The 16044-nt window shown below is 37.9% G+C and overlaps 2 protein-coding genes across 11 annotated transcripts in view; one reads left to right on the forward strand and one right to left on the reverse strand.

Moving 5' to 3' along the window:
• Positions 1-3128, reverse strand: part of BRD9 (bromodomain containing 9) — a 21414-nt gene extending 18286 nt beyond the window's left edge. For all 7 annotated transcript variants that reach the window (XM_015854862.2, XM_015854859.2, XM_015854861.2 and 4 more), the window contains exons 1-4: positions 2811-3128; positions 1679-1899; positions 787-919; positions 259-319 (exon numbers count right to left, since the gene is read on the reverse strand). In XM_015854862.2, the coding sequence (XP_015710348.2) occupies positions 259-319; positions 787-919; positions 1679-1899; positions 2811-3105 (710 nt within the window). In that variant the 5' untranslated portion in view covers positions 3106-3128. The remainder of the gene's footprint in view (positions 1-258; positions 320-786; positions 920-1678; positions 1900-2810) is intronic.
• TRIP13 (thyroid hormone receptor interactor 13) lies at positions 2981-15087 on the forward strand. 4 transcript variants are annotated; one of them, XM_015854865.2, is made up of 14 exons: positions 2981-3299; positions 3433-3535; positions 4288-4453; positions 4704-4833; positions 6264-6319; positions 7414-7504; positions 8451-8523; positions 9341-9404; positions 9645-9731; positions 12193-12299; positions 13130-13283; positions 13465-13577; positions 14282-14351; positions 14821-15087. In XM_015854865.2, exons 2-14 carry the CDS (start codon positions 3444-3446, stop codon positions 14914-14916), a joined length of 1299 nt encoding a protein of 432 aa, XP_015710351.1. In that variant the 5' UTR covers positions 2981-3299; positions 3433-3443; the 3' UTR covers positions 14917-15087. The 4 variants fall into 4 exon arrangements, with proteins under 4 accessions (XP_015710351.1, XP_015710353.1, XP_015710354.1 ...); XM_015854867.2 differs by having other exon boundaries at positions 2981-3186; XM_015854868.2 differs by having other exon boundaries at positions 3001-3110.
• Positions 15088-16044: the final 957 nt, after the last annotated feature.

Here is a 16044-nt window from a genome sequence, read left to right on the forward strand (position 1 = left end):
CTTACTTAACAAAGAAAAGAAAAAAACCACTAAACTAAAACACTTTCACAAAACAGTGAAATATTCAGGAAGTTCCCTGCTACAGAACAGTTTTGATTATGCGTATGCAGGCTTCTTTGAAAAAGACAAAACTAGGTCTTGATTTGCTTAATTATTTCTCAGTCTGTGATTTTAAAACAGAAAGCCAGAAGAAGAAGTTGTAATTTAACATGTGTGTGTTAGACACTATCAACACAGTTGTGGATAAGACATTAATACCTTTGAAGCTGACGAAGGAAGTGTTCTAGTAATCGCTGGATTGGTGTGCTCTCATTTTCAGCTGCAGTTTGAGATGGAAAACAGACAAATTAAAGGAAGATATATTCATATATTTGTATCTAAACATACCTGTTTTAAGTATACAATAACTATTTCTTTTACTTAATGAGTTTTAAACTCATTTTTCTTGAAGGATAGTTTTAATAACATTTGACTTTGTATTTACTAATAGGTTAAATACATGTAACGTAAAATAAAAGTAAGGCATTTTACAGGAAAGAAAAGAGAAATTTAGCCACTCAAATAGCAACACTGGGATGCCCACATTCTGGTAATGCTTTGATTGGTGCAATTTTAATGGCTCCTTTGCTGTAACACCCATGGAATTAGTATGCCTGAAATACAGCCCATTTTTTTCAATCAAATAGAAGAGTGACAGATAGATGCAGACCCATTGGGAAGACAGGTATGGATTAAAAATCCACATAATGTACACATTAAACAGATTGAAGTTCTCACAGTACTCACCTGGCTGAGTTCTGCATGCTCTGACAGGACGATCTGGAGGAGGCTCGACCTCCACTTTTTTCCCAGGATCAAAATCATCAGTCTCTCCTTCAGTGTCACACTGTTCTTTTTCTCTTTTCCTCTTTTTCTCTTCCTACAACAGCAAAAAGATAGATTTTGGAACATACTTGGAATGCACAATCCTAGGGACAGAAAAATAAGAGTGATTTTTTATTTGGCATACACAAGGTTCATCAGAACCATAATACGGTTTAAACAATATTGTGACTGTCATTTTCTCTTTCCCCAATTATTTCCACATTTTTTTTTAAACACAAAGGCAAAAAATAAATAGTATTACATAAAAGTACTACTGTTCTCTCATTAATAGGTGGAATTCCACCTAAAGGTATGCTGAACTCATGTAAAACCAGATTATAAAGAAGCTGTTTTAGACATTGAAACTCTTATGTTTAATTAACAACTTATCTCAGGGACTAAAGTTCATTCTAGATTTGAAAGTCTAGAAATACCCTCTTCAAAGGACAGCAAAGCATATTTCTGACCCAGCTGAAACATAAAACATTAGATTTAAGAACAGAAGTATTCATACCAATACACAAAACAAATGGATAGGAAAAATATCAGTTACAAGGAACAAGCATTTACATTATTCAACAAAACAACACACTGATCACTCTTCTAAATGGCAGAAATGCACCAACTGGACAGGGGCGTTTTTTACAGCTCTGAAGTGCTGCCTCCAAACAGTTTCTTCCTACTTTAATAGTGATTAAAAAAATCCTTGGGGAGGGAAGAACTGCGGGGATCCTATAGACTGTACCAGACCTGTACACTTATCTGCTCTCAGTTCAAACGATGGTATGTCTGAATTCTAAAAATCACAGCTTACTTTTCTTTTTCTTCTTTCCTCATCATCAAGGTGCTTTTCTTTCTCCTTCTCAGACTTCTTTTTCTTTTTTTTCTTCTTTTCTTTATGTCGTTCTCGCTCATGATCTGATCTGTCATCATAATAACTAGAATCGTGTCCTGATCCAGAAAGTTCAGTTACTTCACTTCCTCCAACCTTCAGAACCAGCTTTAAAGGTTTTTCCAAAGGCTTGTCTACATAATCTAAATTAAGAAAAAAGAAAAAAAAAGAAAGTCAAAGATGCTGATGAAAGTGATAGCATGCTATCATTAAAGCATTTCAGTGATGTTAGTTCTGCAAGTGCTAATTATAAGAATCTGATACAGTTTGAAAGTGCATTTGGAGATAAAAGCAGCAGAAAAGAATCAGAAATCCAAATTAAGAAGCAGCCGTTCCACGATAAAAAATATCACAGATGCAGATACAGCTCTCACATCCCACCACAGGCCGCAATGTTGGTGCCTGTAAAGCAAACCATCCAACCTGCTTCTAATCTTGAGCAGCCAAAACCTACCAGCGTTGGAAAATCCACGTGTAAGTAAAGCAAACCCAGTTCTTACAGTGAAAACTGACAGTCACAGTAATTAGTTCACTGTAATTTTCTCCTGTCAGTTCGGACTGTTTGCTGGAAGATCTCCACACATCTGCCAAACGACTAAACTTCCAGCACGTCCTCTCACGGCTCATCACCTCAAGCAGCACGGGAATCCTACATACATCCGAAGAATACTCCCCGCAGCATCAGAGCATGGCAAACACTCGCCAGATACACGAGCTGACAGGAATCTCTCAATAACAGCTGCACAAACCACGAAGGAACCCTCTGTGCTCTCTGCACCTCGCCCGATCTGCCTTCACGCTCAGGCTGCTCCGCTCCCCACCTCACTCCCCTCTCTCTCATGGAGAGCAATCCCGCTCTCTCTGGAAACCTTCGATTCCGCCCTTTCTTTTGTCCCCACGGCCCGCCCTGATAACGGGAGCTCAGGAAAGCCCAGCTCGCAGCATCTTCACCCAAGCCAACGATGGCTTCTCCCTTTATGCGCGGCACCACGACCCAGCTCGCCAAAGGCCGCCCAGGCTCTGCCGCCAGCCACGAGCTGCTCCGGGCTCTTACCGCTGTAGGCGGTGGTGGAAGCCGACCGCCACTCCGCCTTGTCTGCTTTGTGCTTCTTGTGCTTCTTCCCCATCGCAAAGCCTACCACGACGGATGGAACTTCCCCTCCCCCGCCGGAAACGCTCCTTCTGTGAGGAGGAAGATCCAGGTCAGGGGACGCGAGGCGGGGCAGCGCGCCGCTTTTCGAAGAGGCTTTCGGTGCCTTGTGTCTTCTGTGCGCTCCACAGCGCCGTGCTTCTGGCTCTGAACCGCAGAGGTGCAGTCCTCGCAGCGGCCCGCCCGCGGAGGGGGACATAGAAGGTGCTCGGTGCTCAGCTCCCCCTCGCGAATCTCTATCGTCCGGCTTCAGGTCACCGTCCTCGGGGCCCTGTCCGACGTGAGCTCCTCTCCCTTCCGTGCTGCTGACGCTGAGGGTGGAGCGGGCCGAGCCGTCTGTGCTCGCAACGCGCTCCTCGGGCTGGTGCCTGTATATCCCGATAGAGGGAAGGGGTATGTTGATCACGGTGGCTGGGGGGGCCACACGGGTGGGACGTGGTGTTCCCGTGTGAAGGAGGGTTGTTTGCATTCCTGGTTGTAGCAATAGCTGAGAGCCTGTTTCTCATTCTTGCCGCTTTCTCCTTAGGAGTGAGAAGGATGGATGAAGCAGCTGGGGATTTGAAGCAAGCCCTCCTGAATACGTGCGATAATGTCCAGATACACGTGGAAGTTCATCAGAAATCAAACAGGTCTCTCTGGGCCTTTCAGCTTTGCGATGCCTTGCTGTGAATTTTTAGTTTGAATAACAGAAAAAGCATACGTGCATGAAAACGGGAAAGGGAATGAAGTGCTTTTCAGGTTTTTCAGGTTATTGGTTAATTGCTTTTCGAGACTAAGTTGTCACTCAGGACAACAGATCAAGTGTTTGACCCTCCTTCCTCATGCCAGGAACTGTTTGTTGTTGCCTGGCTACAACTTTACTTGCTGCAGCTTGTGTCTGCTGCCTTTTGTCCTTGTGCTGTGCACACACAGCAGTCTTGCTCTGTGTTCTCTTAACACGTCAGTGAGTTTTTCCAGCCTGGAGAGGTCCCTCTGAATGATAGCTTTGCTTTCTAGTATATTGGTGGTCCTCTCTGCTTTAGCATCATCCCTTATGAAACTTAATGCAGTTGCATTCCATCCCATTGTCCAATGTGATAAAGAAGATGTAAAAATAGTGTTAGTTCCAGCATTAATCCCTGCTCCCTCCCTGCCTCACATACTTGCTGCTCCACTTGGACTACTATTTACTGAGCAGGACAGTCCAGACAGCTTTATCTGTTTTTGAAGAATGTTGCTGCATTTGGTGTGTGTGGTTGTTTGTTTGCTTTGAATGGAGGCTGTTTTCTATGGAGGGAGGCTTACTGTATTAGATAAAACACTCTGGTGTTGTTTCAGATAGTAGTTACTACTTGCCTTCTAAATGTTAATGCCATAAATAATGCTGTTTCTTTCTTATTAGTACGGCAAAGAAAGAAGACATCAGGATGAGTGTCCTAAAACTGTTGAACAGACACAACATTGTGTTTGGTGATTACAAGTGGACAGAATTTGATGATGGCTTCCTTAACAGCAATGTGCAATCTGTGTCAATTGTGGATACAGAGCTGAAACTGAAGGAAAGACAGGTATCAACCAAAAATGTACTGCTTTGTTCATATGTATATGAACTAATTGTAGGTAGACATAGAAGAAGGTTCAACTGGCATAAACAGGGGGAAAAACAATTGAGCTTACACTCATTATAATAAGTCTGAATTGGAAACAGTAGGTTTCAGAGCTGAATGTCAGCTGAGTACTGTAACATTCATATCTTCTAATTATCTCTGAAGTGTGAAATATGATGTATCGTTGACAGTCTATTTGCATCTCTCCTAGCCTATTGACTTGAGCAAAAGCAGTCTTTCCATTCATATTTTTCATCTGAATGAAGAAGGGCCAAGCATTGAAAACTTGGAAGAAGAGAATGAGGATATTGTTGCAGCTAACCACTGGGTGCTACCTACAGGTACCCACCTGATAATTCTGGGAGATCAAGAGCAATTACAATAAAAGAAAGATTTGGAAAGGGTGGAAGTATTTGTAGGGTTATTTTTAAATATAGTAGCTTTATTGACTGTATAATTTTGTTCTTTGTTGATGGAATCAATCTATCTAGAATTTTCTAGTGGTTTTGACTGAGTCACTACAGACGATTCTACAAAGTGCCAGTTTTGTCTGTAATTGTGGTCAAAATAATTGATCCTGTGGAATAAAGCCTGAAAATACACAGTCACAATCACAAGCATGCAAATGACTTAACCCTACAGGCATCAGCCTACAAGAGCCCATAGCTAGCTATGGTACTATAGGTACCAGCCTGCGAGATAATGCTGCTATTACATTCTTAAACAGAAGCCAATGGTCTGGCAACACTTGAATCTCTGTATAAAACCTTTACCAAGACCAAAACAGAGAAGGTCCAAGAGCTGGAAGTGCCTTATTAACTTGATGCTCTGTAGGTTCTTGATTCTTGCATCTTTTGCCTTTATTTTCTCATGAGAATTGATTTTTGAAATAATTTCACTTTGCTTCCTGGATGACTATGTTAAAAACCTGGTAATCTGGGGAAAAAACTGAGAATAAAGAACAAAGAATACTATCCTGAATTTCTTTTGACAACTAAATCATAAAATTCATTTGTTCATAAAGCCATGTGCTAGCAACCTATTGCAAAGATAATTGGAACAAGTTTTCAATTTCAAGAAGGAGCAAAGAAAGTGAAGAGATACAGGGTCCTCAAAATGTTTCTGGAAAGAGTAATGATTTCTTCCACAACAGAGCATGGCCTGCTGGCTATTATTGTCTAGAGCCTGTTAAGGTTGGACTATGTATATGGGAGAAGTATAGGTCTGAGCTTGAGGCCAAGGAGGGAGTGTGAGTCTTTGACAGTTCTTGTGCTTTTCACATTGTGAAAGTATTTCATATTTTCATACAGTGAAAAGTGTAAATATTTACAACATTTTCTCTTGGAGGAGAATTCCATCCATAATTGGACATTCCCATACTATTATGGTTTATAATTCTTCATCAGAGTCCTTTTTCACTTTTTCCCTCCTCCATCTGTTGATGTTATTTCAAATAAATGTTGAATATGTTTATATATATATACACATACACACACACTATACATAGGTAATATGTTATACATTATATATGTCTGTGTGTATATATGTAATATATATAAATTTAGGTATAGAGTCTTTAGAAAGTAGGGTTTGCTTTTTGAGAAAATAATCCATATATTCTTTCCATATACTTTGATCGCTGTTCTAGATCTGTTCTTGAGCCTTAATTTTGTCTGAGATAAATTTGAAAACTACTTGGTGATGCCACAGCAGATTATGAGTTCCTACATTGATTTGCCTTAAACAGATGTGTAATTTATTGCTTTCACAGCTGAATTCCATGGCCTTTGGGAAAGTCTTATATATGACACTGAAGTAAAATCACATGTAAGTAGAACATTGGTAACAATTAAAATTGCTTGAGGAGGAGTAAGATTTGAAATGTACCCAGCATGAAGTAGCTGCATCGTATGGAGAATTTACTTGGCAATTACCTTGAGAGACAATTCTGATGTCTGCTTGGTACGCTCCTACAAAGAGTGGCACAGTTTTAACCATTTTGCAAATCTTTAAATTCTTATCAAAGTTTCTGTGTTTTTTTTAGTAATTCCATACTTAAATGTAACGGTTGTATGCTTAAGAGAAGAAGACAAAGTTAACATTTTAAGATTAATCATCATATCTCTAATGTGTATGAGTAGATATTACTGCAAAGCCTGCACTGCAAAAGACAAAAAAAATCTACCAATCAATCTATCTATCTTAGTTTCCATGTTAGAAGTTTCTTTGATGATCATTCCAGAAATTAGACTTCATTTCTTCATGGGTTTGCTCAAGTAATTAAAAAAGTGAAGTGTTGCCGTGTGCCTCATGGAAGCACACGGCAACAGTGAATGAACTTCATTTCTGCAGCTTTTTGTAAAAGCTATTTGGGTGAATATTCGTTATTTTTACGGCGTGGAGCTGGCTGAGTATGGTTGGATTCTGCAGACTCTGAAATGATTCCTGTTATGTTTCAAAATGGTGTCTCTGTTTCTCAGGATATTACTGGCAAACATGCTTGATGAAGTTCAGCTTTTTTTTTCTTTCCTGCTATGGCAGGAATGCTATTTTGTTGTCTTATTGATTCAGGTAGATCAAAAGCATTACAGGTAACAGTGATGAAATAAAAAGATGTCAAATTTATTTATTTGGAAGGATAACAAGTCTACAAATACTTGATAAAAATACAAGACCAACTGATATCCATTTGTGGCCAGTACTTGCATTTTTTTTCCCCTGAGGGCAGGAATGAAGTGAATTTCCAGCCTTTGCAGAGAAATTGTGGTCTAAGACTGAAAAAAAAAACCAAAAAAACAGTTTTTGTTGTTGTTGGAGTGCGCAATAGAGATAATTAGGAGATTGCGTCCATTTGTAATTGTATTTGCTGATATGTCTCTAATTTGTGTATCTTTTTTTTTTTCCCCCTATTCATCTATTAGTTACTTGATTATGTCACGACAACATTACTGTTTTCTGACAGAAACGTTGACAGCAACTTAATATCATGGAATAGAGTTGTTTTGCTACATGGTAAGTATTTTCTATCTTAAAATAAGTTGATGCACTGACAACCTGCTTCCCTTCAGGAAAAGCTTATACAGTTCTGTGTAATGAAGTTAAATGTGTTCCTGTGTTACAGTAAGCAGTGCCTCTAGACATATTTAATGACATGCTTCTAGACATATTTAATGCACCAAGATTTTCTTTCTACATGTATGTATACACGTACGAAATTGTAGTAATGAGCTCTTTATTGTGACTGTAGTAAAGTGAATACTGGGAAATCTGAAACTCTCGTAGTGCTAAATACCACATTTGTGCTATAAAGGCAGTACTAACTTTGAATGGAAGTTCTGTCAGCTGTCTGCTGTTATCTGTTGTTTAGAATATAAAAATCAATCTTCATACATTCATGTTCTGTTTAACCATGTTTTTCTGTTTGGAGAAGATCTTTGTGGCTTTTCTGTAGGGCATCATTGCATATCCAAAAGGTGTGTTGTGCAGTATACTTCCTAGGATGCTCTCAGTTGCCTCACAGTGGAGATTTAGGGAATGTGAACAGCTTATCAAACCAGACATGATGGGTTTCTGTTTTGCATGTTAGCAGGCTATGTTTCAGGAAGATGAAAGTTTAAGCACAGGTTTTTGAGAGTGCTAACATTCATAAGCCCAGCAAGAGCAAAACACTTTGTTCCAATATTGTTTGATTATTTTAACTCTATGATGTTTGTGTACAAGCTGGTGAACTAACCATACTAATAACTGAAAGTGAATTAGTTTCAGAGCTTCTAGAGCACGACTCTAGAATGGTAATTGGGTAAGCAATCTTCTCAAAATACCCTGATATTTCCAGTCCTTGTCTACTGTTATCTGCAATTAGTGCATTAAGGAAATACAGTAATTAAAAAGATATTTTGTCATCAACAACCTGATGTAGATTCTTTGTAATATGTGTGTGAATTTGATTTGAATCCAGGCCCTCCTGGAACTGGTAAAACCTCTCTCTGCAAAGCATTGGCTCAGAAGCTGACGATACGACTATCGTACAGGTGAACGTTCTGGAATTTCTTCACTTTATCTAACTGTTGTTAATTGTTATTTTTCAGTAGCCCAAAGATATATAATACTTGATTTCAAGTGCTGACATTCATGGCTCTGCATTAGCAATAAAGTTGATCCAATGTAAAAGAGAGATAGATACAGTATTATAAATCCTTCTGAATGTGTAATGGTTTGTGTCAAATTATGAAAAACAAATTCAGATGGCAATATAGTCATTTGTGCTCATAATAAACATTTGTGAAGATTAAAGAATGAAGTATCACAGAGTATTAAACCTCCTATTTGTATGTTCATGTTTGAGAAAACCTGTTTTTAGAAGGGACCAGTGTGTTTGGTACTTGAATTCTCCAAATGCAAAAATCAGTCTGTATATCAGATATGTCAGACAAGTAGTGAAGTTAACTATAAACTTCTTAGCAACTAGTAGTTGAATAAACCTTCAGACATTAAATAAACTTCACGGTCTTACTTGGTATACTGAAAATAATGTTGTATGAACAGAGGAATGAGCTAATTAACATGGAAATGGTTTCTTAAACTACATGGAAGTAACAATCAAAACTGTTCTAATGGAGGAATCCTGGTAATGATTTATTGTGGAAAGCTATAGTGAGACAAATTTCTGGAAATTATAATTAAAAACAAACCAGATATTGTGTTTTTAGAAGTAAGTAAATTGAAGTACTAATTCAAGGCATTCCATGGTTGGAATGGAGGGAATAAGACTTAAGGGATTTACTGACCTCACTGACTTTTATTTACAATGCAATAGAGTTGATGTTTATTTTTTCCTTCATATTTTAGGTATAGATATGGACAGTTAATTGAAATAAACAGCCATAGTCTTTTCTCTAAATGGTTTTCTGAGGTATGTATTGATGTATCTTAGTAAGTGGACTGACTTATAAATCTGTATCTGTTGAGTTTGGTTCATAACGTAACTGCACCAAATATTATTTAGGATACTCAATGTGCTTGAAAATAATTTAAGTAGAAGCTATATTAGAGATTTATTTTAAAATAAACAATAAAAAGTAGTTTTCCACTGTTCAACATAGTGAGACTTGCAAAGGAAACAGTTTAATATATGCATATGACCTCTTTCTAGAGTGGCAAGCTCGTAACCAAGATGTTCCAGAAGATTCAAGAGTTAATTGACGACAAAGATGCTCTTGTGTTTGTACTGATCGATGAGGTATGATTCTAATAGTATTGATGTATGTACGACATAGCAGAAAGTTTTAATTTTGGGGTAGGAAAGTGTAATAATATGTATTCTTAAAGGACATTAAAACAATAATACTTAGACTTTTTTGTAAACTACAGAAGAGTGAATTTTAATATTGACTGGAAAATTGAAAGATTTCAAAAGGACACATTGTGATTTAGCAGATATATTCCAGTGAAAATGAAGCAAAATCTTTCTTGGTGACACTTAGTTTGCTAGTGCATGTTTACAAGTAGAATATCGTTTCAGACTTCCAAGTAGCCTGGAGTCATATTTATAGTGTTCTTGTGTATGTTGTAAGGCTCTAAAAATAGTTAATTTGGTTTCAGTTAATTGTTGCTTAGTTGTCCTTCCCAGGCTTGGATACATAACCATTTAGTATATCGGTGTCCAACCTTTTGGCTTGCTTGGGCCTCACTGAGCGAATAGGAATGTCTTGGGCCATAAGTCACTTTGAATGTAATGCTTCCAATTTATTTCCATGGATACTACAGCATAAACAAAGAACACAACAACACTGTTTGGTAAAGTAAATTCTCAGCTACAAAACACCGTTTTTCAGCATAGTCACTACATTTAGCTTTGCATTTTTGCAAACGATGAACAAGAGCCTGCATGCTGTTGCCATAACAATCTGCACCAGTGGAGGTGAACCACTACTGCCACTGCTGAAATGAACTGCCTACCACCTCAGTAGGTAGATCACAAATGTATTTACTGCCAAAAAGCAACGACATGATTAAGAGGTGACTGTGAGGTGAGGGATATTCCTTTCTCTTAAGATAAGGATTATGAAAACCTTCACTGGCAAGGGCTCTAGCTGCACTGCCCAAGTTGCAGAAAGCAAAGGTAAGAACTGGATGAAGGAAGATGTGCCTACTGTAAGTGAAGATCAAGTTTAAGACCATCTAAAGAACTTGGAGGTACACTTGTCCATGGGACCAGAGGCAATCCATCCATGGGTTTTGAGGGATTTGGTAGATTAAGTTGTCAAGCCTGTATCCATCATATTTGAAAGGTCATGGCAGTCTGATGAACTTCCCATTGACTGGAAAAGGGGAAGCATAACAGCACTGTCAAGAAGGGAAAAAAAGATCCAAGGAACTACACACCAGTCAGTCTCACCACCGCGCATGGCAAGATCATGGAGTAGATCTTGCGGAAGGCCCTACTCAGGCACATGGAAAATAAAGATGCAGTGACTGGCTCCTCATGGATCAGTGCTGGAGCTGGTGCTGTTTAACATCCTTGTAGGTAACATAGTGGGATTGAGCACACTCTCAGCAAGTTTGCAGCTAATACCAAGCTGAGTGGAGCAATTGACAAATTAGAGGGAAGAGCCATCCAGAAGGACAGGCTTGAGAGGTAGGCTCATGCCAACCTTGAGTTCAGCATGACCAAGTGCAAGGTCCTGAACCTGGATCTGGGCAATCCCAAGCACAGATACAGGTCAAGTTGGGAATGGCTTAATGGCAGGCCTGAGAAGAAGGACTTAGGGGTGTCAGTTAACGAAAGACTCAGCATGAGCCAGCAGTGTGTGCTTGCAGCCCAGAAGGCCAATTGTATCCTGGGCTGCATCAAGAGAATTGTGACCAGCAGATTAAGGGAGTTAATTCTGCCCCTCTGCTCTCACGAGTCCCCACCTGGAATACTGCATCCACCTCTGGGGCCTCCAACACAAGAAGAGCATCGAGCTGTTGGAGCAGGTCCAGAGTAAGACCGTAGAGATGATCAGAGGGCAGGAGCACCTCCTTTGCAGGGACAGGATGAGAGAGCTGGGACTCTTCAGCCTGTAGAAGAGAAGGCTCCAGGGGGACCTTATAACAGCCTTGCAGTACCTGATGCGGACCTACAGGAAAGCTGGGGAGGGACTTTTTATAAGGGCAGGTAGTGACAGGATGAGGGGAAATGGCTTTTAATGGTTATTGCTGAACAATGGGTGTGTGCCTGGGGTCACTCTGGAAAAGAGCCACTGCCTTTGCAGTGCAGAGCAGCTGCAGGAAGCATTGCCAGCTGAACCAGGTTGCGAGTTGGACGTGCCTGATTTAGTTCTTAAGTACTTCATTAGGTTTTTTTATTTGAAGTTATGATTGCAAAGCTTGCTTAAATCAAATTTATTTATTTTATCCTTTTTATTTTCTGGAAGTTGAATTAATGAAGACAGCCTCTGCACTCTAAACAGGGATTTCACTCATTACGCTTCTCCCCCTTGATATTCTCTTCACTCTCTCCCTAAATTTCTATTTAACAAAAGACTTTTAAGGGTGAAATTTCAGATACCAAACTGGATCTGAAGGTGTACTGCATTACTTGTTTACTGCCAGCATTCCGAATGTGCAATGTTTGGTATGTGAGCGTTGGAATTGTTTGGTATTTTTGGTTTGGGGTTTTGTTGTTGCTATAAGGTCTATGCTTTTTATTTTTGTAGGTGGAGAGCCTCACAGCAGCCCGCAGTGCCTTCAAGGCAGGCACAGAGCCTTCAGATGCTATTCGTGTAGTTAATGCTGTACTGATGCAAATAGATCAGATTAAAAGGTAAATTCATTTTATTGCAACAGCAACTAATCTGGGTTTGTTAAACTATAGATAATATAATTCCATTAAAGCTGGGGAGGGATGGTCATCATATCTACTTTGGAGAGACAAGAATAAGCTCAGTTAACATTTCTTGGTCTACTGGATTTAATACAGCACATCTCTTGTTTTATTATTGCCACCTCTTCTTTGGGCATACTTGGCCCCGTTCGCACAGAGACAGGTGCCCTGTTATTTAGCCTTGTGTTGCTGCTAATTAAAGGTAAGTAGTTTATTCAAACACAGTACTCAATCTTCATAGAAAAATATCTGTGGTTAAACATTTTCTTTACGTTTTTGTTAGAGTAAGGAGTTGTTACTTCCCTTTTCAGCTCACTCTAATGTCCTGCAATGTTGAATGTATCATGTTAGCAGTTACAAATAAATAAATATATACAAATATATAAAAATAAATAAGCACTACTTACTTCCTTCTGAAGTGAAATGAAAAATATATAGATAAAATATTCTAATTTACAAGTCTTAATTTTGTAACTTAATTTATGGCAAAAACTATGCTGTAAACTCTCTTCATGCAAAGTAGTCAGTGTATACTGCTTCTAAAATAGGGTTAGAGAAACTACTTGCAAAATAGCTGAAGGAAAGAGACCATGCATTGAAGTACATTAGTGATAGCTGATGAAGAGCATGTAATTATTAGCTGATAAGAGTGATGTGGCTGTTGATTGCATGAAATGGCTTAAGTTGTAAGAAGGAAGGTATCTGTTTGCCAGTGCCAACTGGAGCTGATTCACATACATGTGACCTAAGAATGTGCTTTTATCTTGAAGGTATCCCAATGTAGTTATCCTGACTACTTCAAATATTACAGAGAAAATTGACATGGCATTTGTAGACAGAGCAGACATAAAGCAGTATATTGGCCCCCCATCTGCTGCAGCAATATTCAGAATATATCTTTCTTGCCTGGAAGAGCTGATGAAGGTAATATTTTGAAAGTAGATCTATAAAACATTTTATTAAAATGATGTTTTCATCAAACTTCTTAAATAACAAAAACACACAAATTTTATTCCTTCTCTGCATCTACACTCTTATTTTCGAATTTAATTTTAAATGATTTTTTTTAAGGTTTCATACAACAACATGTACCTCTTCTTTCTAGTGCCAAATAATATATCCTCGACAGCATCTCTTGTCACTCAGAGAGTTAGAAATGATTGGATTTGTAGAAAATAATGTGTCCAGGTTAAGTCTGGTACTAAAAGAAATCTCAAGGTAACATTTTTTATAAATTCTACATGAGAATGTATGTGTATGTGTGTGTGTATGTGCATTCATATTTATATATAAATCAATTGTGAAATTATGTCTTAAAGCAAGTGAATTAAGCTAGAGTTCTGAAACATCTTGAACTCATTTGTTGTTCTGGGTTGGTTTTCTGTTTGTTTGTTGCTTACTTTTTAATATTGTTGTGGTTGGTGCAAAACATCAGCAGATAATAAGTGGAATTGATCAGGATGTGCAAATTTTTCTTGGTATCAAATGTGACTGGTTTCTGTTCTGCCCTTTGAAATTCTATAGACAAATTGCTGTCTGACTTAATGCCCGAAGTTTCAGTGGATATCATGGAATCATAGTTTGATCATAGAGGTCCCATCAGAACCAAACTGTTTGCAAATCCTGCCTAACAGATATTCTCCTCTAGATTTATGAGATATGTCGCAGTGATTTTTGAGAGGCTTGATAAGAGCACTTGTAGGCAATTGTGACTATGCTGTTTCTCTACCCTTTTTTCTTGTACCATGCGGCCTCCCATACGCTATTTCCAGCTTCTGCTAAAACTGTTCCAAGTAAGCAAGCAAGGTATTATGACTTGAGTATCATCAGAGTGATTTATGGGTGAAGGAGAATGGAAATGTCATCTTTTAAGAGTGAATATTTAGCATTTAAGCAGTGCTTATGTCTCTCTTTTACTATAGAAGAAGTGAAGGTCTTAGTGGCCGGGTCCTCAGAAAACTTCCTTTCCTAGCACACGCACTTTATATTCAAGTAAGTTTTTTCTATTTTGTATATTTTGGTTTGATTTTGAGCCAGGTAGGAAGACCATTGAATGCCTGAAGTAAATGATTTGTCTTAAAATGTTTTGCTCATCTAAACTACAATTTTCTGCTGCCATGATGAATAAATGAATAAAATTAAATTGAAGAAGACTGATATCACTACTGACATACTGTGACAAACCATTAATATTTGTTCTCTCATGTTTTGGTGCTGAAAGAAACCCCTATCACTTTGTAAATAATAGTAATTTGTTCAAACGTTTGTTGAAGAAAATTCTCAGTAATGTTGATTGACTCAAGATTTTACATAGCAAAATAAAACTATGTTAGCTGGTTTATATGAGGTTTAGCATTCTGAGTATTTTGTAACATGAAAGTTTAGTATTTCCTTTTCAAATAACTGTGCTTTGTGTGCCTATGGTTGTGATAGGTCTAACAGAATATTTTCATATTTTCAGTCCCCCAGTGTTACAATGGCAACGTTTCTTCAGGCTCTTTCACTTGCAGTAGACAAACAGTTTGAAGAAAGAAAAAAACTTGCAGACTGTGTGTGATGGTTTACGGCATTATACTTTCCTGTATTGTTATCATTGAAAAGTACTTAACTTTGCATGCAAATTGTGCAGTTTCTATGCATCTATAAAACATATCGTCAACACCTTAAAAACCCTGGAATGCTTAATCTAGTTTTGAAAAACTTTTATTAATAAACAGTTTTTACCGCACACTGTGCAATTTTATTTCAAATACTCTGTGACAATTGGAAATGTCCTTTTAGGGAGAATGTTTACATCAATTGCAGTTATTAAAAGTGAGCAGAATTCTGATCCTCACATCTTAACTTTCTATCCATACATTAGTTTTGATACTCCTCATTTCTTTCAAATTCTTGGAAGCAATTGAAATTAAGTATTTGATATGTATGCAGTAAATGTACTAATAATTACTTCAGAAATAATAATGAAACTAGAAAAGACTTAAAGTGTTCAGTGTGATATGCAAACATTTTATACTGACATCCTTTTATCCTGAACCTGAATATCAAGGTTTTTTATTTTTTATTACACTCTATTCAAATTTTTAACTCAAGAGATCACATAACTGATTTTTTGTAATACTGCTTTTTTTTATGTTGCTGCAAGTAGTCTGAAAAATAATTCACTGAATAGTAATTAAAATAAGGGTTCTTCTTCAAAAGGCCAAAATGTAGCATCATACCAGACACCGTGAAGAAACGATCAACTCTGCCCCAGCTGAAACCCGGATAATAACCTATAAATCTCGTAACCTAAATACTATCCCCAATCCGTAGGCCAAACCCCAGCCCAAACTGTAATGCAAACAATATACATAACAGCTCTAACCCCTAACCATAAACCTAAGCCTAACAAACCTAATTCTAGACCCAAAACATAATGTAAAATTTACATTAATGATGATCACTTTCTCTGACAGGAATACTAAATGGAACATTGATCATGTACAAAACCATAACCCTAAGCCTCACCTTAACCAAAACTCTAAACATAGTCCTAATTATAATTCTAATCCCAAAAGTTTGTGTCAGCCTAACCCCAAAATGATAAGCTTAATTCTAGTACTAAAACAAAACAAAAAAGCCCTTAGAGTAAAACTGATTATAGCTCTAATGTTAAGCTCTAACCAGTATGTTTAAATCTGGC

This window comes from Coturnix japonica, chromosome 2, assembly GCF_001577835.2.
Source record: "Coturnix japonica isolate 7356 chromosome 2, Coturnix japonica 2.1, whole genome shotgun sequence".
NCBI lineage: Eukaryota > Metazoa > Chordata > Aves > Galliformes > Phasianidae > Coturnix > Coturnix japonica.